The sequence below is a fragment of the Megalops cyprinoides genome, chromosome 3 (assembly GCF_013368585.1).
Source record: "Megalops cyprinoides isolate fMegCyp1 chromosome 3, fMegCyp1.pri, whole genome shotgun sequence".
In the NCBI taxonomy this organism is placed as follows: Eukaryota; Metazoa; Chordata; class Actinopteri; order Elopiformes; family Megalopidae; genus Megalops; species Megalops cyprinoides.
Genome location: NC_050585.1, coordinates 32,645,113 through 32,671,493, shown reverse-complemented (window position 1 = coordinate 32,671,493; position 26,381 = coordinate 32,645,113). Strand labels below are relative to the sequence as shown.

At 42.2% G+C, this 26,381-nt stretch overlaps 1 protein-coding gene across 1 annotated transcript; it reads right to left on the bottom strand.

Annotated features, from left to right (window-relative positions):
- Positions 1-554: 554 nt before the first annotated feature.
- LOC118774277 (ribosomal protein S6 kinase alpha-3) lies at positions 555-25,633 on the bottom strand. The gene is made up of 22 exons (XM_036523503.1): positions 25,277-25,633; positions 21,767-21,811; positions 14,506-14,622; positions 11,883-11,964; positions 11,360-11,440; positions 10,174-10,253; positions 9,942-10,048; positions 8,642-8,679; positions 8,210-8,352; positions 8,003-8,073; positions 7,136-7,224; positions 6,433-6,497; positions 6,139-6,241; positions 5,818-5,942; positions 4,785-4,910; positions 4,480-4,569; positions 4,196-4,354; positions 3,279-3,440; positions 2,375-2,451; positions 1,893-2,010; positions 1,390-1,530; positions 555-902 (listed from the first exon to the last, which is right to left on the bottom strand). The coding sequence occupies exons 1-22, from the start codon at positions 25,337-25,339 to the stop codon at positions 780-782; spliced, it is 2,205 nt and encodes a 734-aa protein (XP_036379396.1). The 5' UTR covers positions 25,340-25,633; the 3' UTR covers positions 555-779.
- Positions 25,634-26,381: the final 748 nt, after the last annotated feature.

Genomic DNA, 26,381 nt, shown 5'->3' with positions numbered 1-26,381 from the left:
ACACCATCACCCACTGTAAATCATGGCTGTTGGGGGATTTTTTTGGCTATCCTAAATTTGCAGAACAAAGTATCTGATTGTAAATTATGGTTCAAAATGTGAGCAATGATTTGGATGGAGAGAAGTCAACGATTTGGACGGATGAGAAAAAGCTGCAGTATTGCAAGAAACGGGAAGGAGAAAAGCAGGAAATGAGTCCTGATCCAATACTAGATTCTATGGGCTAGATCTTGTGAGGCCCACTGATACAGCATTGGATGAACAGAACAGGATTGTTATTGATCGTTAGAAGCTTATCTGTGTAGGGTGGATGCCCACATGGTGCAATGCGGTCTCACTACCTGACGCAATCGCCACCATCTTTGGACAGCACATCCCCAGACGTTCAGCACAATTTTTTTACAGGCTAAAAACCTTTTTAAATACCAGATTATATAAACCCTTTATTTTTTCCATTATATTCAGAATCTTGCAAGTAAATATCTCTATTATTACAAAAATATATACAGTAGTAAAATTTCCAATGAAAAAGTAAGACTTAGATGTTGCTCTTGGACTGGAGGCAGCAATGATTGTACATGCAACAATTTTGTCAATTCTCTCAGCTAGAGGGAAATTGCATTTCTCGAATTCCTGTGCATCTATTTGGTGTTTAGGCCCCCGCTAAAGCAGGGAAGGAGCCTATGGGGGGGTTCCATGTGCAGCTCCTGGGGCATGCCCTGGCCCCACGCCGACATGTTCATGTCAGGGGGAATGTTCCAGCAGCGTGAGGTCAAGGGTCACAGGGCGGTGGAGGTCAGCTTTTTCATGCCCCTGCGCTGAGCGAGCGTGGAGCAGCCCACGGGTTCCAGTATCGGAGAGACGTTCCTATTCAGTGCCGAGTACGTGGCCGCCATCGCGCCCTATAACGCGAGACAGCTTTCAGTCAGCACAGCACTGGCAGTGCGGAGAGACCTTCCTGTTGTACTGAGTCAGCGCCATGGCAACAGAGACTAAGAACAGGCTTTGTACATTGTGACACATAATATAAAGGCGTCAGACACGGTTCCATCAATCAATGACCAGCTCATTACTCATTCATATTCCAGTAGGAGTATAGGAGGAAGAATATTCTAAATTCATTAGCAGAACTGAGGGAATAGAGATTGCAGAAAATGTAGTTTAGCATGTTAGTTTATGTGTGAAATTCAAATAATCACTCCTCCTGGGGGATTTACATTATGCACACCCCAGGGAATGTGGCCTGAGACTATGCCAGCACTGTACTTAATCATAGTACTTCAAATAAATGCCTAAGAAGTATACCAATGGAAGAGGTTTATATCCAAAATGGAAGCTACAATGTAGAGCTGCCCACAGCAATAAAATGTTATAGCATTATGGAGGTACCTTGACCAAGTGGGGAGCTTCCTGTCTGTTAAGCTGAAACTTTGGAAGCTGGTCCTTGTGGATGATCCATGGGTGTCTGAGGACTTGGGCAGCAGTCAGTCTCTGGTGAGGGTCCACGTGTAGCATCTTGGACACCAGGTCCTTAGATTAGAAGTCAGAGAGCAGAGGTCACAATGCATCAAAGATCACCCACATTCATATTCATGATCAGCATCAATCTCATTACCCCATATCCCTAATCCAGGTTTCAAATGACCAGCACAGAGAAGATACTTCTAAACTAATAATTATAGGAACAAGTACAGTACAAGGGCAAATAGTACAATAACAGTATTACGCTACAAATGCCTGACTTTCAATGTTGCAGTTACATTACCAGGGGTTTAGACAACTACAATACATTGTTCCCAAATGTCCATTCCATGACTTTCAACATCTAATGAGTTTGGCGGTGTTTTGGAGAGATGACAGTATCATCACTTGACTGTGACACTGAAGTGCACCTTGGCTTCAGCTGAGACAGAGTTCCAATAACCGCCGGTCAGGGCGAATTTTCCACTGCCGATCCGGGCCAGGATCTCCTCCGGGGTGTCGTCCGGCCCGTTGGCAAAAGGAGTGAACCTGCGGGGCAAGCCAACATCATGAGTCCATCCACTGCGGAGACAGCCCACCTACTCCCAGGATGTCTACCCTCTCAGAATACTGTAACAGCAACCTAGCATGTGTTCTATATTATAACTCACATCAGCAATACAGCATAGTGGTGCAGGACTCGTAAACAAAAGATTGCCGGTTCAATTCCCCATTGGGGTACTGGTGTTGTACCCTTGGGCGAGGTATCTAACCCAGAATATCCTCAGTACATATCCAGCTGTATAAATGGGTAAAAAATTGCAACCTATGTATGTTGCTCTGGATAACAGCCTCTGCTAAATGTTAATGATGTAATGTAAGGAAAACTCCTCCACCACACTGGGACACTTACCCTGTCAGCATGGTGTACAGTAGTACCCCGAGGCTCCAGATGTCACAGGCCGCATCATAGCCCTGCTTCTTCAACACCTACAGGCAACAGCAGACACAGAGGTACATCACATGTCCTGCCCCAGGGGGACAGGGAGACACTGGCAACAAATATCATGGATTTCCTTACAGTTCAACATGTACATGCTTGCAGTGTGTCCTGATAATGCCATGTCTTTGGCAGTTACCAAATCACTTTACACATAGTGTTTGTGCCTTACTTGAAACCCTTTAAAAAACAGGACTTTTCCTAGGCAAAATACAAAGTCAAAAATTCAAAATCATATTGAGTGACCAGCACTACCCAGGGCTAAGTAAGGACCCCCTGGAGTATGTTACAGAACCAAACTAAATTGAGACTAATAACCCTTGAGGAAAAAGCAACTGAAACTGGCTTCCTTCAAAAAATATCACTAGAAACGGGAAAAACTCAATTTGCATAACAAACATGAGCTACTGAGCCTTAAAGAAAGTGGCACAGTTCCAAGCTAGCAGATATCCAAAATGCAAACAAAACAAATAAACTGAAAAGATTTTTTTCAACTAATTACAGATTCAGTCACCAGGGCCAAGCTGTTGAAAAGGGCAACTAGGAGAGGAAGAGTTGAATGCATGTCAGCGGGTACATATCCTTGGACAAGACTGATCAGTATTTGTGTTTCTGAGGAAACAGCGAGGCTTCATATTCTCACTGCCAATTTGTAACCTTTCTGTGGTGACACTGCACCTTGTGTAGCTATGCTAATTAGGCATTATTTGAATTAATTTTCAACGTAGAACAGAGAGGAAGAATGTGAATAGGAGAGGGGACTGACAGGGAAAGAGAGAAAGACCGAAGGATAGCATGGTATACGGCAGGGCGGCACCTCTGGAGCAACAAAGTTAGCTGTGTAGCAGGGGGTCATAAGTAGACCGTTCTCAGCCCGAAGTTGCTTGGCGAAGCCAAAGTCACAAATTCGGATGGACTCTGGGTTCCCAGACTCATCAACGTAGAGGATGTTACTAGGCTTCAGGTCCCTGTGTACCACCTGACCAGAGGAAGGAGGACATATCAGATATCAGAACCTACCTGCTGCCAGGCTCATACTACTGCAGCTAATCATTGTCATAACAAGAACAGTAGGAGTAGCTGTGATAAAAGTATAACCATACAACAAATGCATACCTGTTTCAGGTTAAGATAAAGCTCTGTCTGTGATACAAAAATGATTTTGTGCTTTTGATCCCTGTCTGTAATATAATAGAGTAATGGTATTTATCCTGTCCATGGTATAACATGGGGTACTCATACCCCAAATATGTGGTCTAATACAGTGACAGTGCTTCTCTCATGTATATAGTATGATACAGTATATGTGATGGTGTATAGTATAAAGATATTATATTCTATCTGCAGTAGTGTGTCAAACCCTCTGTGGACCCAACTGCGTCTACCAATGCGTTGTTTTGAAACACTGCAGTTTTGTTACATGTTTACGTGAGTATAAATCTCTGATAAAACTTTAGTTAAGGTTCTTTCATATACAGCAGTTCATCATTGCAGCATGAAGTTTTCCCTTGGCCTGTTTTTTTAATTAATTCTTGAAATCAGGGGTGACCTTAAATCTATTAAATATGGCAATACATTGATGATCCACTGTTGCCCCCACATGCCCCGAATAATGCTGTAATGTACCCTTGCTTCATATGTGGCATGACACAGCTGTGGTGCGCCCTTGTCCCATACGTTGTATAACAGTGAAAGCACACTTGAATTCATGAGGAATAAAACAGTGACTCTTACTCCCTGTACATGCAGGTACTCCACAGTCTTAGTGATGGTGTGGAGGACTGCGCTGGCCTCCCTCTCAGAAAAGAACTTCTGCCGCAGAATCTTGTCCAGCAGCTCCCCCCCTTTCATCAGCTCTGTCACAAGGTAGACAGAGCGCCCGTCATCGTACACCTGGAAACAAGGTCACACAGGGGAGAGAGAGATGTTTAGAAGGTCGCTCTGAGTGAGAGCATCTGATAAAAGACTGAATTGTAAATGCAGAGAGAGGGGAGAGACACAGAAAGTATGTGACTCACATCCTTTAGCGTGATGACGTTGGGGTGCTGTCCGTAGCGTAGCAGAATCTCCACCTCCTCAGTCGGGTCCCTCTTGGCCTTGTTGATGATCTGTCAGTAAAGGGCATCGACGAGCACACGGTCAGTAGCTCTGGATATTCTATCAATGGCGCTCAGCATGATCGGTGTGCAGTGTACGTTCAGTGTGTGTCTTTAGTGTTGGCATTATGTGTGTCTGCTTAACTGCAGTACTTACTCCGTGTTCAGCGTCAGTGCTTATAGTGCGTTCAGTGTTAGTGCTCGTGATGCGTGTCTGAAAGACTCACTTTCACAGCGTACTCCATGTTGGTGCTCTTTTGGATGCAGCGCTTGCAGATGGAGTAGGAGCCGACGCCGATGTCCTCCTTAACGTCGTACGCATCGCTGAACTGCACAGTGTTCCTGTGCAGCTGCTACATACACAGCAGACAAAGAGGAGAGGCATTAACACAGCCACACACACACACACACAGACCAGGGTTTCCGTTATCCAGTAATTACTGGTTTTTGCCTGGTAAAATTTATAAAAAACTGATAAATTAAAAACTTGCCAGTCAAAATATCCGGTAATAAGGCTCATACGAAATATAGCTATAACAAAGGCTACCCCTAAACAGGACATTTGTGTTTTGACAGGGAAACAGCCTATTAACAGCCTACAGTACTTTTTTCCCCCAAAAGGGTGCGCTCTTTTATTGTGCGATACTTGCTACTAGAAAGGGGCTTCTCTCTGCAGAATCAAATTAAAACGACGCTGCAAAGTCATCTGGAGGAGGAAAGAGTGACGCAGCTTATGCGCATTGCAAGCTGCAAAGACACATTGGACAAGTTTGATTTCTAGTCGGCAGCAGAAGACTTTGCCGCAATGAAAAAAAGGAGAAAATAAAAATGTTACCTGGTAGCATACAGGCTACATTTGATGCCATGTAGGCCTAGCCTTTTTTTAAACAGGTTACAGATGTTACAGGTTACAGATGTTTTGTAATAGCCTACATTTTATCTGATAATGTTGAGGTTTTGCTCAGTTGTTACTGTTCATTTTGCTTAATCGTTACTGTTCATTAAATAGTTAAACTGATTTGAGGTCGTTGTCATTCTTTTGTCAACCTAGGTGTACATTATATTTGCATTTGTAACACAGACTGTTATTGAAACGTGACCAGTAAGTTTCAAATTTGTCCGGTAAAATAAATTCTTTCCGGACACCGGACTGGCAAGAAAAAATCCTAGCAGAAACCCTGACACAGACACACACAGACAGTGGTGTCCCTGTGTCAGAGTGGGTCTGTTTGCTTGCAGAAGCTGTGTATGTGTCTGCACCTGTACGATGGAGTTCATGTTTGAGCTCTGCAAGGGCTGAGCCTCCTCCTCTGAGCTGATGGCCACAAAGCTGAACCCCCTGAAGAGCTGGTGAGCGTTGGCACTGGGTGGCACACCAGGCGAGTCTGGGAAGGGTCAGAGACACATCAGAATCGCCACAGGCCAGAGATCTGGTGAGTATGCCCACGTACCTCGGTCCTCTCCAGACAGATATCTGACTAAGTCTCTTAAAAGAAAGCAATGAATTATTGTGCTGTGCTGTTATTTGGAGGGATTCAATGATTGCACTGACATTATGGAAAAACAGGACAACATGTGTACCTTTGGGCGTTTTTGCCGTGAATTCTGAGTCAAAGTAGAATGTGTCGTCAGGTCTTCCGCTTGCAGGTTTAAAGGGAGGATGGATTTCTCTCCTGAATAATTTCTAAAGGGAAAGAAACACACACAACTGAGGCCTTTCGAATGTGTGCTAATGAAAGGTCACGGCCACTAATTACAATTGTTAATACTGCTCGAACGGCAGCACACAGCTGAAGCTGGCCAACATTCTTTGTCATAGTCTCTCTCACTCACTCACTCACACATACGCATACACACGGACACACACACACTTACATTCCAGTCTATGGTGGAGTAGAACTGATGTCTCTTGATCTCTTCCACTCCATCTGGGCCAGCCCCTGTGAATAACACCAGTTGTTTTTTACACATTTTATCACTAGAGGTCTCTCTTAGTGTATATCCCAGCATGGGTAATCTCTTATAAAGCATATCACATCAGCAGTCTCTTTATACTGTGTATCATAATACCAGTAGTCTCTTCTATTGTACATCAAAACACCAGCAGACTCTTCTGTTGTATATCACAATGTCAGCAGAGGTACAAGGGTACAACAGTTGTGTTCCACTGGGAACTGAACCAGCAACCTTTGGATTGCAAGCCCTGCTTCTTACCACTAAACCCCACAATTTGTCATATTTTAACAACATCAGTCTCTTCTGCTGTATGTAACAACACCAGTAGACTCACATATTGTATGTCAAGATGCAGGTGGCTCATTATACACTACATCACAACACCAGCAGTCTCTTCAGGCCACTACAAACTAACTATAGGAAAGCAGATGGTCGGATCAGAAAATCCACCCAATCTGCCATGCCAGGTGAACAGATGTAGCCCAGAGCTGTCTTGCCGATTCTATATGTAGAATCTTGGTCGGCTCTCAGAACCACTGAGCCAATCAGACAGCAGGAGTACAACTTCAGTTCCACTTGAGCTTCTGTGAGAAGTCAGCATCGGGTGGATTAATCTTCCTACCTAGTCTGTTGGCAGGATTGCGTTTGAACAGGTTCCGTAGGAGACTCTGTGCCTCTGGACTCAGAAATTGTGGCATTCCCAGTTTAGCCCTGCCAGGACGACAAGGAGGACAGACAACACAAAAATAACATAAGTGTTCTTCCAACAGGCGTTCGCCTCCATTGTTACATTGCCATTATAGGGGGTAACCAAAGACATCAACATCCTAAGTTTCCCAACAATGAACCAAACTCATAGTCTGCCAAACATTAAACACAAACCTTTATATTGACAAAAAACGCTATCTGAAGTACAGATAACCATTAGGTGGCTCTGAACATTAACTAACAATCACTGAGGTATTTAACAAAACCAGAATTTAAGTCATTACATTTTTTAGAAATAAATTCGGCTTTAGGAATATTAGCTGCCAGCCTCTGTAACCACAGCCAACATACCTATCAGAGCATCTCATTAAATCCAAGTGTTTGCAGCTGGATGCAATGCATGTCTATTGCACCTATTTCTATTCCATATGGACAGTTTGCCAAATCTTAAAAACATCCATCAAGAATTAATTATTGACAGCATTTTTGTCACTGAAGTGAGAGATTTCATCCATTTACGTGATGCCTTTACACATACAAGCATAAAATGAGAGAGGGAAGTCTAAACTGCTTGATTCATGTCACTTACTAAAAACCTGTTGAGAAATTAGGCTTTCTCTTGTTAAGAAGGACTTTACTGCACATTATTGGCCTGCACTTGATTGTTTAGCTCATAGGGCACCTATGCAGTGTTTCACTAAGCATCTGTAGATTCCTCTCCAGACAGTGATAAACTCAGTAGATGTCTGCATGGCCATGGAGGAAAACTCTGAAGACTCACTTAAGGATCATGGTCATGGTCTCTTTGCGGTCTTTTCCTTGGAAAGGTAGTGTTCCGGTCAACATCTCAAACTGTTAGAGAAAACACAGAAGATTCCAGCACTCAGTGGGCATATTTTAATTCAGTAATTTAAGTCATTACGTCAACATTTTTTTTAAGCACTAAGGAACCTTAGTCGAGTTACACGATAAGGTCTGCCCCTCTCACCATAAGCACACCGTAGGACCACCAATCAGCACTGTGGGTGTGGCCTCTGCGGTTCACAACCTCCGGTGCCATGTACTCCACCGTACCACAGAAGGAGTAGGCCTTATTCTCGTGATCAATAGACTCCTTACTCAGCCCAAAGTCTGCAGCACATAAAAACAGTCATTTACCATGAGCCACGAACAGCAACAGCTCAAAGTTGGAGGGCAGTGAAATCTTGAATATCTATGGATATTTACGTATGGATATAGTATGTATATAATACTCCCACATTTATACACACCAAGAAACACATGCATACATTTATGTATACATATTACATATATTTATATATCATTAAAATGTGTACTCTTTATTATTCATATTATTGTACTACATTGTATTGTATTATATTATTGCATTTATTATGTATGCCACATGCAACAAATATACCTGTCAGCTTGATATGCCCTTCTTCATCCAGCAGAATGCTGAAAAGACAGGAATTCACCCCATTAAAAACATGTGACCCCAGAGCTTGTACACCTTCGCTGATCCTGTGGATGCCGACATACTTGAATAATACTAGGACACCGTGTGGCTGCCGATTAGAAGTTAATGCATTAAAACCATTACAGAATACTGCGAAACGTTTTACACCATTTGCAAGGTAAAATAACTAATCCAATGTGATGTAAAGCTCAGTGGCTCCTGTAGTTCTCAAACACCAAAAAGAGAGATAGGGAATTGAGCAGGGAGAGAAAATGCTGACAAAAGAACAAGCTGTGAACCTTCATGCATTTCATCAGCAAATAATCTGACTCAGGGACTCAAAAAATTTAATTACCTCTTTTGACAAGTTAGCGTTAGTGACCTACCCACAGCAGAGTCTAGCTTTGTATGGTTCTATATAGAGGAGCGGACTCTGTATATATGACCAGTCACTTTTGTGATGCACCAATAGTGTCTCTTCCATTAGCACCAAGACTTATGAACCAAGTAAAGAGGCCAGGAAACTGGAAGCCTAGGAAGCCTTTCTGAAACAAAAAAATCTGGCCCCTGATGTCACTCTTGATTCTGTTTGGGAACCAGCAATGGAAGATTGTTATAATAACACGGGCAGGCTTGCACTATGTGATTGTTTTCGTTTCTCAAAAGCTGACTCATATTAGTCATACAAAAACAGATTACTCATCACCTATAGTCGGTAACATCTATGAAACACAGAGACTAAAATGCTTTAACTTTCTGGAAGGTTCATGACTTCAACTTCACTCATGTTCAACAAACTGATTATTTCTTGTTAATGGAAGAGAACATGACATAGCTCACAAGGAAGACAGGCAAGCAGCAGTCATTACATCCTGCAGGCAAGAAGGCAGGTATCAGAGCAATATCAATAATGCTAATGTCATAACACTAGTTATAGTGTTAAGACCCACCACCTCCTACTATCCCCTCTGAAAAGAAGAAACAAGTTTATAAAAAGAAAAAATTCCAACATATAGACAGCGTTTTTGCAGATGTAGCTAGCTAGGTATGTTACTGAGCTGTCAAACTGAACAAATAATTTTGTTGCATTTGTGTCTAATGCAGATCATTAACCTCTGTATCTTTGCTTTTGGTGGTTTGGGCATCTATTTCTCACAACTTTACCAGCTAGCTCTGGTTTGATGTCCCTGTAGATGGCTGGGGCAGTCATAATGCACATAGTTACTTCTCTATAAGTTAGATTAATAGTAATATTAGTTACTTTTCAGGTTTGAGGTCTCTGTAGATGATACCCAGGCTGTGCAGGTGGTCCAGGGCCAGGGCCAGCTCTGCCAGGTAGAACTTCACATCCTCCTCTGTAAACATCACCTGGAGACAAGAAGAGGGAATGAAAGGGGGCTGTTGTGGAGTCCATGTACACATTGTCCTCGCTTTTCCTCTCTCTCTCTCCCTCTCTTTCCTCTCTCTCTAACAGCCCACATATACGCACATACCTCTTTAGACAGGCGAGTGAAAAGGTCTCCTCCACGCAGGAAGTCCAGGATCAGGTAGAGTTTCCCTTCTGTCTGAAATGCTGTAATGGAGCCAAGGAGAAAGAGCAACTCTGAATGGATCACAGAACAGCATTATAACACATCGCCCAAAAGCTCTCTCTACACCCCTTAGTACCATCTCTATGACTCAGCCAAAAAATAGGCAAGCAACTAAGGTAGATCAGGATTGGAGCGCAATGTGGATCTTGTACCCTTTGGTCAATGTCATGCTAGAACCCGGATTGCAAGGCCTGGTTCTGTTTGGTCTACTGTCCTCTGCATTTCATCCTTTAGAGCCAACAGAGAACCAACCATCTGGATTCTTGACCTTTCTCATGCTAGCCTGATTACAAGCAGGGCAGCGGTGGATTAACAATCTGCGTCGTGACACTGTGCTGGTCAGAGCCAAATCTGCTGTAAAGAACAGAATGTCCATCTGACACACATCCTCCATGCCTCTGCTGCATTTCCCTGAACTATCCTAGGATCACCAATTATCTGACAGCAAGAAGGACCTGGGGCTGAAGGCTTGTGCAGCCGAGGGGATGCAAGAGCACAGGTTACATTCCAATACCAACAACAATGCTAGTTTATCATTTAAATAAGATCGATCATTTCTGACATACTTTTTAGGCACAAATGTAAAAAAACTGAGGTTGAAGGGAGACACCGAGGCCCATTCAGAAAAGCTGTGTGAGCAAGCCAGTGTAGCGATGCCCTCTTCCCTATCCTGACCAGATTCACTAAGAATATCTCTTCAAAGGCAGCCTCTCAGTGGCCTTTGTGATCATTTTTAGCGTGAGCGTTAGAAATCTGAGGGTGCTTCGGCACTGCCGTAATTGACTTCTAGAGGTCCATGTTCACAGAGTACCTGCTCTGCTCACCCACACTCGCTGTACTGTTTTAGCAGGCAGGGGAGGGGAGAGGAAGATAATTATGTGATAAAGGAGGTTAAAGGTGGGCTGGGGCTGGGGTTTTAACCGAAGGGGATGCGACCGCTGAATCTGTCTGAATTAACCACTCTCATCCATTTCAGCGACAAAATGAATAGATGTGCTGGGAATAGACAGAAGTAGAGCACTGCATATGGAGCCTGTATTTGCAAACCTGTTTTTATTCATGTATAGAAGTACGGCTGGAGACTCACCATAGTGCAGCTTGACAATGAAAGGGTGATTCACCTCCACCAGGATGTCCCGCTCCATTTTGGTCCGAACCCGATCTCGAACTGGAATAGATTGAGATACCCTCTCAATGAGGCACCCACTTTCCGTTTACAACACTGAACTTGCCACAGGACTATGCAGGGAACTCTCAGTTACCCTTCCTTCCTGCACCACCAGTCCTGTTTTCTGTGTAAGCCAAATAATATCAAAGTAATCTCTGGGGCTATGCCTAGAGAGATAGTCATTCAAATTATCAATCAGATGCTATGGCAGTTTCATCATTACTTGCCCATTGTCTAATTCTTTTAAAATGAAAACAGTTATCTCCTGGACCATATTCACTTTAGGTTAAGGATATAGCATCACAGACACACACACTGACACAGACAAACACACACACATTCACAGACACTCAGATGCACAAACTGAACTCCCCCAACAGGCAAACAGGTATGCAGGTGTGCACACATCCTTCCCTCCCCCCACTCACACTAAGACCTTTACCTTTCAGGGTAGCCTTCTTTAGCACCTTCATAGCATAAAGCTGCCCAGCATCTGGTCCTGTTATCTTCTTGACCAGGAACACCTGCAGAGGAGGGAAAGGTTAGAGCTCAGCTATCCCTTAACCAGCTTAATGGCAGGGCAGATAAACTATCTATAAATAACATCTATAAACAGCAAGAAAGTAAATTGAATGCCTTAAAATAAATTATGCATCATCCTAATCAATAAAAATCTCATTCCTCTCTCAAAAAAATGAAATGTATTAATTCCTCAGATACTGACAGTTTGACTTGTGACCTAATAACACACTCTGCATAAGACAATAATTCTATGCTATCAAAAGAAGCACTGGCAACACTCATCTGAATGTTTTATTACTTTTTAAAACATGTCTGACTGGTATCAGTTAAAGAATAATATAGATTTGTAAAGTAATTCTATTTGGTTTAATCTTTAATGTATACAAAGGACAAGGAACAACTTCCTGACCAAGTTCAGCACAAGCTGGCTCAGTACTGAACCCTCTGTGGCTGCCTGCAGCTGTCTGGTGTCCACTTGTCCCTAACTTTTGATGTTTCTGGTGGAACTGTAAAACAATTTTCCTTCCCAAGTGATCACAGGAACTTAAATGATGACAGATCATTGTTTAAAGTAAGTAACAATAATACTTGTATTCAATGATTATCATTTGAACTCGCACAATACAAGGCAATCCGCAAACTGGAAAAAATGTCATTTGTGTCAAACAAGGTTTACTCAAGACAAGGTTTATTTTGATGTGCACCCAGATGAACACCTATAGCGATGCAGGAGAGAAGCAGATGTAACCTCAAGCAATTCTTGGATAACTAGAACGGCTAGAGTTGAGCTGCTGTCACTATATTCCCTGAGAGTAGAGGGGGGCGAACTTTTGGGGTGCATTATGTTTCCTGGCACAACCCAAAACTCACTCAGTTTTCAGAGCATTAAGAGTTAAATGAAAAGAAAGACTTGAAATTTTTTCACGATTCAAAAAAGCTCTGACTATTCATGTGAATATTCATTGTGTGAGCAAACATGACAACAACTGTAGAAAAGAGGGAAGTGTAATTAAAAGGGAAATTGCCAACAGAACAACTGGGTGTCGTGCTAATATTTGATGAAAAAGCACTGCAATGCAAATTAACATTTAATGCTGAAATCACAGCGTGGTCAGAACAGCGGAGAGCTCCCCAGAAGTGCACTGATTAAGCAGAGAGTTGCAGGAGAAGTACCTCTTAACGTAGGTGCAGAGATTTACAATCATTGCAACCCAAAAAAACAAAGACCTCCCCCCCTTTATTAAACATAGTGACAACACCCTCCACTAACACAGTAACAGCCCTTCCTCCTCATTCAACGCAATGACAGCCTGCTCCTATCACCCTTAAAGCTGACAGCCCTCCATCCTTTACACCCTAGCACACTGACACGTCTCAATTACAGCTCCCCTCCTTTAACCCTTAATACAGTCACAGCTCCCCTCCTTTAATCCTAAACACAGTGAAGGCCCTCCCTCTATCTCAACAAACTGACATTAGTAATGCATAATTTGTGGCAATGGAATGCGTCATATGAAGCATTTATGACAAAAATCAGAAAGCATAGTTATCAGTGAATATTAACAAGAAACACTTTCAGCGGAGAGCAATGTCAAAAATAGACAAAGATGTGCATTCATTTCTTAACTGTAAATGTTACTCATTGTTGACACAAACTAAGCCAGTCAAGTCATGACGAAGATGATTTACCACTAAGATTCTCCTGTCACCAGGTGCTGTTCTCACCCCACAACTTTGAAACAACTGAAAATTTATATTCCTCTAAATTCATGTTTCAGATGTCCATTTCTTTCCAATGAACTGAGAAGCCGAGCCACACTCATTATGCATGCTATTAAAAGCATTACACACCAAACCAAAGTTCTAAAGTTGGCTTGCGACAATCCATTTTCAGCCAGTCCCGTCCCACCGTGTTTCCATGCCAGAGTGGAGCATCTCACAGCTGTTTAGTGTCTGTACTTATCACTGAGCTCGGCTGTGTGCAATTTGCATTTAAATATCACTTTGAGTACTCCATCTACATATGCATTTGGAGTGGAGCCAGCTTGCCAAAACAGGGTCCTCCTTTCTGTTTCAGGTAAATATAACTCATCCTGAATTGTCTCAAAATAAAGTAGACTATACACAGCACATTCATATTGCACACCATAGCACAAACTAATATGTCTGTGAACTTTTTATGCTCAATTAACAAACATGACTTAACACATGGTACAATAAGGTCTATGCTCAGTATAAAGAGCTATTTATGTATTTAGTATCCAAGTATAGGGCAATTTTCATGATTCACATTTGATCAATGTAAACAGTACAATGTTTCCAGAGCAATTTAGGTTCAGACAGTTTATGAAGGGTAAGCTAGCAGCTCCACCTTCATAACCACTGTGCTACACACTGCTGCTCCACACACACAAACACACAGAAACACAACCCTCCAAACTTTACACACACTATGGAGAATAATACCACTCAAATACAAACAGACCTCTTCCTTCTTGAAGTCTGTATCCCCGTTTTGTTCCTCTAGCCATTATGAAACCCACCTTCCCAAATGAGCCCTGTCCCAGGACCTTACGGAGCTCAAACTGCCGTGGATCAGCCCTCTCAGAGCCCTCCTTTACATGGTGTGTGATGCTGATCTCCTTCACTGATCCTTCATCCTAAGGGGAGAGATGAGACAAACAGTCAAAACAACAGAAAGAGAGAGAGACTAAGTTAGGACATCTCATAGAAACAGAGATACAGAATCCTGTACAGTAAAGGACACAGTCAGGGTCTACGGTAAAAGACAGTTGGGCTCCTGTATTGGTCTCCTACAGAGAGAGGCATGGTCATGGACACATAGGGAAAAAGACACGGTCAGGGCCGAGTTCAAAGAGTGGAATATAAACAGTACAAAACAGCAGCACTTTAAACGGAGATGCACACAATGAGGACCTAATCATATCACGTATGGAAACACACAGACACCCACAAAAACGTATACATGTGCGTAATTGTGCGCGTAATGCACTAAAAACCATAAAAATAGTCCTATCGGCTCAGTAACAGCAGGACTGCAATCGTAGAGCAGGAACACATGAGCAAGACAGCAACTGTGGGAGGACGAGCAGAAAAGGAAAGAAAAAAAACCCAGTCGATGACTGTCCTCTTCCCCCATCCCCTTGCTTCCACGTACGTGACAGGAGCCCTCCGCGCTCTCCAGCTTGGGCCTGGGCTTGGCCCAGGCGGCCGCCCCATCCTCCATGTCTCCCGAGATGGGCAGGCCTTTCGTCAGGCGCTCGGAGTGGGGCTGCGGGGCCCGGCGGAGCCTCCCATGCTGCGTGTCGGCGGATCGGCTGAGGAGAGCGACTGCGCTTCACTCCACACAGCAGGGGGAGGGAGCCCCTGACTGACAGCTTCCACGCGGTTGCCATGCAGCCCCCCTCCCCTCCCCTCACCTCACCCCCACACTCGCATCACAGAGTGGGTGTGGGAGAGGATGAGTAAAGACACAGCTCTCTCGCTCTCACTCTCTCTCTCTGGCTCTGCTCCGCTTCGCTTCGCTTCCCTTATCCCTCTCTTCTTCTCTCTTCTCCTTCTCCCTGACTCCCTTCCCTCTCTTTGTCTCTGTACCCTTTCTCTCCCTGCTCACTCTGCGAATGCTGCATCAGTGAAATATGTACCTTTCCCCAGAGACAGATATATTTAAATGGTCTGAAACAGCAACACGCATCACGTACAAGTGCACACACGTGCCTGTATGCACACATGCACGCTCACAAGCACACTCACACTTAAAACCAGAGGCACAGAGAGGTGGAGTGTCACCAGGGATGTCTGAAACTTTCTTACTCTCTACCACCACACAGAGGCAGATTTTCAGTAAGGATACTTTTATACCCCTGAGGACGAAAGTACATGGTTTATAAACAAATCAGTTTAACACTTGCAGCTTAAAGTGAAAATCGCTTAGAGCTTTGATTACATGAATATTGACAAAAGATAAGCCACACAGCAGTATGTTAACAAGTATTTTGATTCTCTTGGAAATTTTATGGACCACATCCCTGCAAGGCCAGTAAATCTGAAGGCATCTGCATTTTCCTATGTCGCTGATTCACAGGATAGGACGGGAGAGGGAGGGAAGGAGACCGTCATGTGCTAGCACTCCTACAAGATAGGGGTGCTCAGTCCTTGGATATAATACTTAACAACATGAAAGAAAGGTTCTAGATGGCATCTTCCCTTCAATAGTTTCAATGCTGTTGCGTTCCGGAGAAAGGACTTTTGTCAGTGCGACAAGGAGGAGACTGACCTTTATATCGACTTTACAAATTTGTAAACAAAAGGTCTCAATATGAATAAGAAACTGGCTAAAAAATACATACATAAAAAAAATTTAAAAACTTTTCCTTCCCAAGAATTCACATATTCAACACACTCAGTTTTCAAAAATGTGGCTCTCCAAAAATTTTCTCCATCCACCCAACACACACGCAGCTGCCTAACATTGGCAAAGCTCTTCACATCCCCCTTGAGTGTGTAACAGCAAAATTCTACCTTGGGCTGCAGGAAGATGAACCGCATATTAACCTTTTCAAGGGCTATTGACCCACTTTGCTGGATTTTATTTCTGTGACTCAAGAGACAGAGAGACAGAGAGATGCATCTTCTGACTGGAGTATCATGTGTCTTTTTTAAAGGTTTGCCAAAGTCAGCAGAAAGCATCAATCACTTTGAAGCACCCATGCTGAATGCACACAAATTAAATTATATAGCACTATCTGTTCTGAACTGAAAGTGGGTTATTATTGGAGTTCTGAGCTAAAGGAAGGTTATCATTGTGCTGCTCGAGACTAAAAACAGGTTGTTTTATAGCAGTTCTGGACTAAAGGTAGGTCATTATCTTAATTCTTGAGTGAAAGCAGGACATTACTGTAGTTCCAAGATAAATACAGGTTATTATTTTAAGTTCTGGAGCAAAGGCAGGTTATAGTTGTAGTTCTGGGCTGATGGCAGGCTATCATTGAGCCGTTCATCTATATTCATTTTTTCACCTTGTTTTTTTCAATATTCATGCATCAGGTCATGTTGATATGGAATAATTTATAACATTAAAAACATTTAACCTATCTCAGCTATATCTCAACCACAAAAGACAAATCTCACATCTGTTCATGGCATCATCTTCTAACATATGCCCTACTGAAATATTTACCATTTGCCACCATTTGCTCAATGTTTAATCTGTTCTTGTACGTGCGTAATTAGCGTCGCATAAAAGCCAGCGACATGCCCTATAATATAAGGAGTGTTTCTAACAGCTCACAAACAAAGCAAGAAAAGAAAGCAACACTACAGGAATAAAATACAGAAACAATTCTATAAGAGCAAGAAGTTTTGTAACAGCAAGAAATTCTGTAAGTATTGTGATTACCTGTTTCAGTGATGATAACTGTTGCCATGGTGGCCACATGGAAACAGAAGTTCTTTTACACCAGAAGCATAATGTTTTCTTTGTAACTCGGCCTCTTCATTTGTCACACCCTTTATGATAAGGAAGTTAAGGCTGTGTGACCTGCAACAGAGGACCTAGCATTATGTCACCAGTGTCACTGGAGTAAAAACTTCCCATGCTCCTGCCGTCTGGCAGGCGGTACAGGAGCATGCGGACCCGAAACCAGCAGGTTCAGAGACAGCTTTTACCCACAAGCCATCAGGCTTCTGAACTGCTGACACTAACACTAGCACACTCACCATACACTCACCACAGTGCATGGACCCCTACCTCACACATTGGCCACTTTAAGGAGACAATGTTTACACCGTTTAGATTATTCACCACTAGACACTTTAATCATATCAACAATGTTTTTACACTGCCGCTGCTACATTATTACTTGTTACTTGTTACTATCCTACTTATTTCATTTTTTTACTTATTCTATTTTTTTATCTTCCTTTACTTACTTATTTTACTTATCTTATTTTACTTTATTTATTTACTATGTAAAGGTGAGTTGGCTCTCAGGCTAAGAATTTCAGTACTGGTAATGATGTTGTATTGTTACCAAGTATATGACAATAAACTTGAAACCTGAAACTTCAACTTGAGGTGATTGTCAGTTCAGCCATATGACCTGACCAATGGTTGCAGGTACCCACCATTTCTAAAGCTGTTGCGCAAAATTGCAACTGAGAGTAGAACAGCGATGCAGTGAGGAGTGCTGCCTTGGAAGTCAACACACTCCAGTGTTCATTCAGTGTTACACCTATGCAGAGTAACAACTGAGCTCACACAAATCCATAGTTATTTACACATGGCGCTTTCAGAAGTGGGGCACTAGAGCTAGAATGACAGGTAACATTTGGAGAGGTGGCTAAACACCTGTCAGCAACACAGGTGATGTGCCGATCCCTCTCCGCCCAGATTCATCCTTTCAGACCTTTACAGACACAGGAGGATCGACTCTACAGTAAAACTCCACTATCAGTGCACAAAAATCTTAATGAAATACGAGCCATAACAGTCTCTTTGCTTCTAATTTTGGCTTCGCTCTTAAATGTTTTATAGGTTTCTAAGCCTACCCTGCTTGACTTTTAAATACAGAGAACGGAGGATACTTGTTTTATTCATGTAGCGTAATATACTGTGTAAAGTAAATTGAATTGGATAGGTGATTAGAACCACCTGGTTTGGCTTTTTTTCCCTCATCTCTCTGACCACCCATCACTATATTGTGGCATCTTCACAGGAGAACTGTGGTGGGAATAGTATCCCCTTTGCCAGGGGAGCAGAGGAAAGCTCGCTGGACCTCAGTCTCACTGACTAATGCAGCAGCCTCTGAGTGATCCCGCTCGCTGACGGACAAAAGCCCTAATGAGCTTCAGCTCACACACTAAGCCCATTGTACCGCCTGCCTCATTACTCTAATTGCGTCCACGATCTGTTGTGCATCAACACGGTTCTCTCTCACCCTTCCCTCCCTCTCTCCCTCTCTCTCTCTCTCTCTCTCTCGTTTAGAGAGAGAGTTTAGTGTCAAACAAACCATGAAAATAGCTCCACTCTGTCTGGTGTGTTATGACAGAGAGTAATTACAGAACACAGCCAGATGGGTCAATCTCCCCGCACACTGACAGTACCAAGAAAAAGCCTCGGGTGAAAAGCCCGGGGCTTGCCTTGTTGGGGATCTAATTTGGAAGAAATTCTACTGAAAACGAAAAAAAATAAAAAAACAGAGCTTTGATCTGCTTCCCACAAGTGGGCCAGAGCCATTTCAACAGCCACTCACAAGCTCCTGAATTCAGAGTTCAGCTGTGCCGTGTTAAAGTGACTGAGGGACAGCTTTACAGCCCCATACAGCATCCTTCAAACCAGTGCTGGTAGACAGGCATAAAAAAAAAAGCTGTCTTGCCATAAACTACTCGGTGAATAAACATGTTTGATTGTTTCCATGTCGGATTTCCATGTCTCTGGATGCCATCAAGGAGAGACCTCCCACTATAATCTGATAAGATACAACTAAATCTCCAACTGGATATTACCCAAATAACTGATAAAATGAGCAGTATCACTGAGCTGATCCAGTGACCAGATGGCAAAGCTCATCTAACATGTTTTTTTTGTTCTCCCACAGAAAACAGGCACTTGGGGTTTGCTGGAACTTATGTTTCTTGGTTCTTTCGAGCTAGGGGAAAGAAAAGCCCAGCTGCATGATGAAAACTGCAGCAAATACAACATACCATGTGGAGGGATGCCTGTGTCCCTGGCCACATCTGCACTGAAAGCAGGGACACAGAGGACACAGGGACACAGACATATAAACACAAGTACGCGCATGCGCTTTCAAATGCACACAAACACACTCAAATCCCACACTGACACCCTGCTGCCCTGTTCTACACTCTCTTGTGTTCCTTTGTGTTGTCATCAACATGAGACATGGTGAAAGCAAGGAAAGATGTAAGTAAACAAAATCCACCAATTATAAGAAGGAAATATTGTGACTTTATGGCTTGGCTTTATTAAGATTAGGTTCTGTGTTGGTGAATGGCATGTTTTGAACTGGCGCTTCAGTCAGACAGCAAACACAATTAAAACCTGTATTCCTTTTTCAAAGGGGAACCTGTCAGCATTGCAGAAACATGTGTTCATCATTTGCATTTCAAACAGAGTAAATAAGTTCTGCCCACAAGCACTGACCCTCTGTCAGTTCCTGTGTCAGTTTGCTTTTTTCCCCTAAGTGTAAGGATATGAGTTAGGGTTGATTCTGGATCCTGGAGGCAGAACGTGACTACATACAACACATTCAGACATGCAGTCCTGCCAGCATTTCCTTGAGATGTGAAGTCTCCAAGACCAGGGATGGACTGAACAAATCCTTTTTACCACACAACAAGCCAAAACACTACCCTCCAAATCACAATCACAATTCAACTAAAGAACCATTCAGCTGCACCTCAACAGTGTTTTGATCCCAACAGACCTATCTTCATCAGGACAATGAACGATGATAACACACGTTTCCATCTCTCAAAAGCCTCTGCCACTTTTTCACCTATTTTCCCCTTCCTCTTAGTCGCAGCTTCTCACGGCAAAGGCATGATTCAGGCATCACATGAATGAAGCCATTTGCAGTATTACGGAAACACAGAATCAGAATCGATGCAAGTATGACTTTCTCTTGGTCATCATTCACTCAACAACTATATATGGTTAAGTTCCCCTTTCTGCTATTAACACTACACACTTCACATTCCAGCTGCATTTGTCAGTCCTGCTAGCAGCAGGTTGTCAACCCTGTAGTAATTACTGTTTGTGTGCGAACAGGGAATGTAGCTGGCTAACAGTCGTAGCTGCACTGTGGCTAACTGTGCAAGTGACATGTATCACCTCCGTCATATTCCATCCAATTAGCAACACGTCAAGTGGCAAAGACACTAAATGTGGTCTCCAGTGCTTTGTAACATCTAAAAATCACTGGAGTTCCTGTTTTCAACCAGTGTTCCTCTCATCAATGAGAGCACAGCATGTGTCCACAATACAACACCCTGCATGTCTTATTCTGTAAAGGATGGAAATTAATCCCCATTCTTAGCTCACTGGTGTGCATGGGGCTTAGTTATGGAATCAATGTTTGTGTGCAGTGTGGCAGCACAGAAAAGAAAATTCTCTCTACTGTAAATCATCTGTACTGATTAGATAAGAACTCCTTGGCCCTATGACACATAGATGTCCATACATTAAGGAAACTCTGGTAAAAGTGTGAATAACAAACACAGTAAGATGGAGAGGTCTTAAACATTTTGCATGTGGATTCTTGTCTCACATGTGTTCCGTGCAAGAAGTGCATTTGATTTCACCTTGGTTAGAGAATGTCCTTTTGTTGCCCGAGAGATTAATGTTCATTCTAAATCATTCAAACCTTCTTTCTGTGATGCATCTTGTCAATAACACATGGAGACACTTACTAACTAGTCTTAACACATGCACATGCACTGAAATCCACTCATACCTACCACTTTACCACTTTCAGTGAAGACAATGACAATTGTCTTAGTGAAGACAATGTTTTTGCTGTGTAATTTATACATCTGTTTTAAATCTGTCTGTGATTCCTTCACTGACTCAAACAGTATGTGACTTGTACAATCATCAGCCTAATAGTACTCGCTGCAACCCCCCTGTGGAATTGAGCCCTGATCCTCCAGCAATGAACACATATACCCCAACTACCACAATGCAGATCAAGAGGAATACAGTTAAGCCCTGACACAAGACAGAACATTGAGAAGGAGGGAGAGACATTGGTTTGGACTTACGCTGCACGCCAGCATCTCATCTTCTCCCATGGACTCATCCAAGACCTGCAGAGCAGACAACACAGGTTGATGTTAAGACCCCTTGTTGTGATCTTGGAATTAGTCATAGAATCACAGAATCTACCCCTGGGAACAAACTTTTTTCCAATAATAGAACCAGACATTTAAAATCAGAATTAGACTGCTTTACATAACATCATATCTTGTAATATCATTAGAATTTCTTAAGGAACCCTATTCACTGGATTTGTCCATAAATCCAGCATCTACCCCTCTACACATACTGATCAGCTCAAAAACACTTCATATATTGCTGTATGTAGTTTGTAAAATATGTATAATTTTAACAAATTATTTAACAAAGTTCTTATTTGCGTTACACTGATTTAGTGTCCCCTCTGAACAGCCCATGTATCTCACTTGTACTTTCACTGCGCATGTGCTGGGTAAGAAACCCATCAGAAACAAACTATACTGAGACTGGGTTTGTGGTGTGCAAGGGAATACAGAGTGGCAGATGAGGATTGTTTGTTAGAAAACAAAAATACAATCACTGATATTTAAGGCATGCCTGTCAGGCTCACCCTAGTAAGTTAACTCTACTCATACTTGATCATTCAAAAGCAATACGATGCATGCCAGAGATCAGAATATACACAATGTGTAATAACTGACATGTTTATTTTGTTGCTGAAAAACTGTAGGTTTTTATAACCCATTTTCATATCCTCATATACCTATAATCTTACATATGTCTGTAGGGTAATCATATCTTACATAATGCAGCTTTAGGGTACAGCTCCTGCAGTTACCTAAATTATCAGGGTTATGATGAGACACTTCCTTCACCTCAGCATGCTAGAAATGTGTCAATTTTCAAATTGCTCTGAGAGGCTCTGAGAGGGTCATTCAACACACACAGACATGCAAGACACCAACTGACTGACTGACTGACGCACTAATACCAAGAGCAGAAGAAACAGATTCGACAAATGTTTCCCTCACCATGTAAGACTTCAATACTGTACAACAGTCAACACTAGAGGAGCCTCATCATTGTCTCTAACACAGAATATGCACTTGTGCAAAACACTGAAGGGCAAGCACACAAAGCCACACAAAGACAGTGGGTGGTCTTCTGTTAAGCTATAGGCTATGCCAAGTCGATCTGGCCAAGGGCAACCTATGGATGCATGTTTGAACTGGGCAATTTCAAAACAAATCAAAGACAAACACTACACAATATTATCAACAAAGAGCTGGGATTTTTCCAAGAATAACAAGTTACTATTCACCAGTATAGTAACTAGAATAGCCAGATTTCTAGTTTATATGTGACTTCATGGTATGTACTGCATTGAGACAGGCTGTGCACATTCAAGTACATCAGCACCAAGTACAAGGGTTTTTCCCATCCAACTTGATTTTATGGAATTTATTGAATTGTATTTACTGTATTGCTTAAACTTAAATAAAGTTCTGATTCTGAAGTTCTGATTTTAAGAAAATATGAGTGATAAAGACAGAATTACCATGGATTCTATGGACAACCACTTTAACAGGGTATTAAACTTATTTTTGAGTATTTTAAAGAGGTTTTTTCTATGAAATCTTATTTTACTTATCTGGAACATGCATAGTATCTGTATTTAATTAAAATCTTAAAAGTGTTTATTATACTCAAGAATTAGAGATAGTTAATTAGTTTACATATGGCAAGTCTCTGTGTGTGTCAAATAAACTGTACGTTCGTTTCTGATGTTTCAAGCTCCTTAACATAATTACATTATTTCGTTACTTAGCAAACGTCGTTATTCAGCGCAAATTACACATGATACATACATATTCTATACAGCAGGACATTTAACGAAGCAACAGCAATTTCATCCTGCCAATCATACCAGAAACGTTTGGGTCAGCGGATATGCATCAATACTACTATGATCCGTATTTTATGTAGAATGCCTTAACAAAACACGAGGCAAAGAATCAGTTAATTCAGCAATTTAACCAATTAAACGCTATTTTGGAGAAAGGTCAAGGCTATTACAACATGAAATGTATATGTAACGGGGGATCGGGGGACTCGGCATTTAATATGTTCGAATGTAATTTTTTGCCCAGATGACCCCAAAATTTATCTGCCGTTCTACGCACGATAAATGGATGTAGCCTTATAATGCCCTTATAAGGCTACATCCATTTATCGTGCGTAGAACGGCACGATAAATGACTAAACTTTAATGGTTTATGATATGCGCCTCTCCCTTGTCCGCTCTCATTTTTGTTCTTTTGTTTCCTACAGTGACCTACAACTGTCAAAGGTTTGACAGCTTCCTTCCACAACCCCATCCCCCCACTGCAACTTCTGCTAAATGAACAATACAACTGCGTTTCATACACAACCAAGACCTACTATTAGCGACAGCGTGTGTATGAAATCTCTATGAAAATTTGCCTCTGCGTAAAGATATGCACTAATAAGACGCTGGAACAAAATAAACACCCCGAGCCACACAGGCTAATGTGTTAGTTATTTTCTTGTCATATGGTAAAGCAGTATGAATCACAACTGACTCATATGTCAAGGCAACGTTTTATAGCGAGTACTTAATACTTTTGATAAACGCGTCTTCACAAGCTTAAGCCACATCAGTCATTTATACTCATGGAACTGTAGGATGTGTTCCGTCCGCATGGAGACACAGTGGACCCGCCGTAACGTTATAGCGGCTGTAAAAGTTACAAAGCAAAATCGGAATCGTGTAATCACCGTTGTGTTATGTGTCTGTGTGCTCCGTGTATTGCCTAGTAAAGCATTTAACTGGTTGCAGTAAATACTAGGAAATCTCACTATTAGCGCCTGAATTTAAAACAATTCACTTCTTATAGGCAATACATTATGCATGAACTCGGCAGCTAGTCTACAATATTGCAGCAGAGTGCAAATAATCGTAAGGCGACGAAAAAAATTATGACTGGGCTATTCAAATTTTAAAGGTTATTCATTTTCGCTAACTAGCTAGTCATAAAAGACACACTTCCGACTTTAGTTAAAATATCAATCAACGTCACTTTTTGTTTCATTTTCTCATGCATAAGCTCTATTACAGAATATACATTCTCTTTGCCGTTTAGGTACAACAAAGTTATCTGAATCTAAAAATACCGTGAACAAAGTCAGCAGGCTTGCTGACACAACTAGACACTCCATGGACTATTTCAGACTAAACACGTCTAGAATATTCGACTTTCCCATCGAATACGTTACAGTGGAACAAGAAATATGTGCTCTCTCACTTTCTCTAACTTCTGTCTCATTAGTCAATTAAATTAACCATGTACTTTTGGGGGAAAAAAGTGAGTTTGTTGCATCCTGTCGCACTGTGCGGTAGCAACTTTATGCAGCTAGCTTGCGACCGTTAGCATCAGCTAGACTGCTGTGCGCTAGCTACAGTCCCCTGACAGCTAACTGCACAAGCCACAGACAGCTCATCTGTCTGAATGTACCTCACTCTCCGCATTCCCCAAGGCCATCTTCTGCCATGGGTCCGCCAGCTGTGCCAGAGGCATCTTCGCCTCAAGGTCTTTAAATCTGATGCTGCAAGTTAGGTACTTAGCTAGCCAGCTAGCGAGCTAGCTACAATCCAACGTGACGTTTCCAAAATGAGTGTAAAACTGCGCAAAATGCAAATCCTACAATGGGCGAGTGGGGAAGAGTTCCCTGCGGGAAAAAAATGTCCAAGTATGTTTCAATGCGTCGTTAAAACACTTTTCCTCTTCTTTTGCTCCTCTGTATGTAGCGTATCCCCTCCAATGCCCTCTCAGTCCCATCAGTTAACTCACTGCCAAACACTACTATCAGGGACTTCCGTTTTCCTCAATATGGCGCCGTGTACCTGTCTATCAGACCGAGGCTGAGTTTAACGTCAGCCTGACATCATAAATTCAGGGAGGAGCTCCACAACTAGCGTGCCGGGACAGGTAAGAGCACAACAGAGCCAGCGCCCTTGGAGCTGGGTACGGGTCACTCCGTATTAATCTAGGTAACTCTTAAACAGCGTCAGACCCAGTCGGCTAAGCGAGACGCCCTTTAGTTCTACTCAAGTTCTATGTAAGATTAAAACTTTCACTACCCTTATGTGCATTAGTATTGTAATCACAGTGTGATTGTCTTGACATCGATGGAGACCTTTGGGAGTTAGAACTGCCTCCCTTGAAACAGGTACAACAGTAGTACATATGCAGTATGATGGATATGCATCCAAACTTTTTAACTTCAAAGACAAGATATTACAGGGTGGTTTACTATCATTTACACGTCATTGCTACTCATATGACATTATATTTATGCCATTACACCTGGCACCATTTTTCATGCAACCTACATAGCTTAGACATTGCTTGTGTTTTTGGTCCTTAATTCAATCCTGTTTTTGAATCACCAATTGTACATTTGGCTTGTCTCACAGCAACTGCCTCTGCAGTTGTGCAGAAGTGCTAAAGCAAAAAAAATAAAATAAAAAATACAATCCTCTGATACATCCACACATAGACGATGGTTATTTTTTTCACAACAGAAGTGAAGTGGGCACCAACTGGAGGATAGGCACTC

Excerpts from the sequence above, each read along its gene's own strand:
- LOC118774277 (XM_036523503.1), bottom strand. The coding sequence starts at position 25,339 with ATGCCTCTGGCACAGCTGGCGGACCCATGGCAGAAGATGGCCTTGGGG. Across the intron at positions 8,680-9,941 it reads AGAGACCTCAAACCTGAAAA|CATTCTGCTGGATGAAGAAG; the intron begins GTAACTAATATT and ends CTGTCTTTTCAG. Across the intron at positions 7,225-8,002 it reads ACCATGACCATGATCCTTAA|GGCTAAACTGGGAATGCCAC; the intron begins GTGAGTCTTCAG and ends TCGTCCTGGCAG.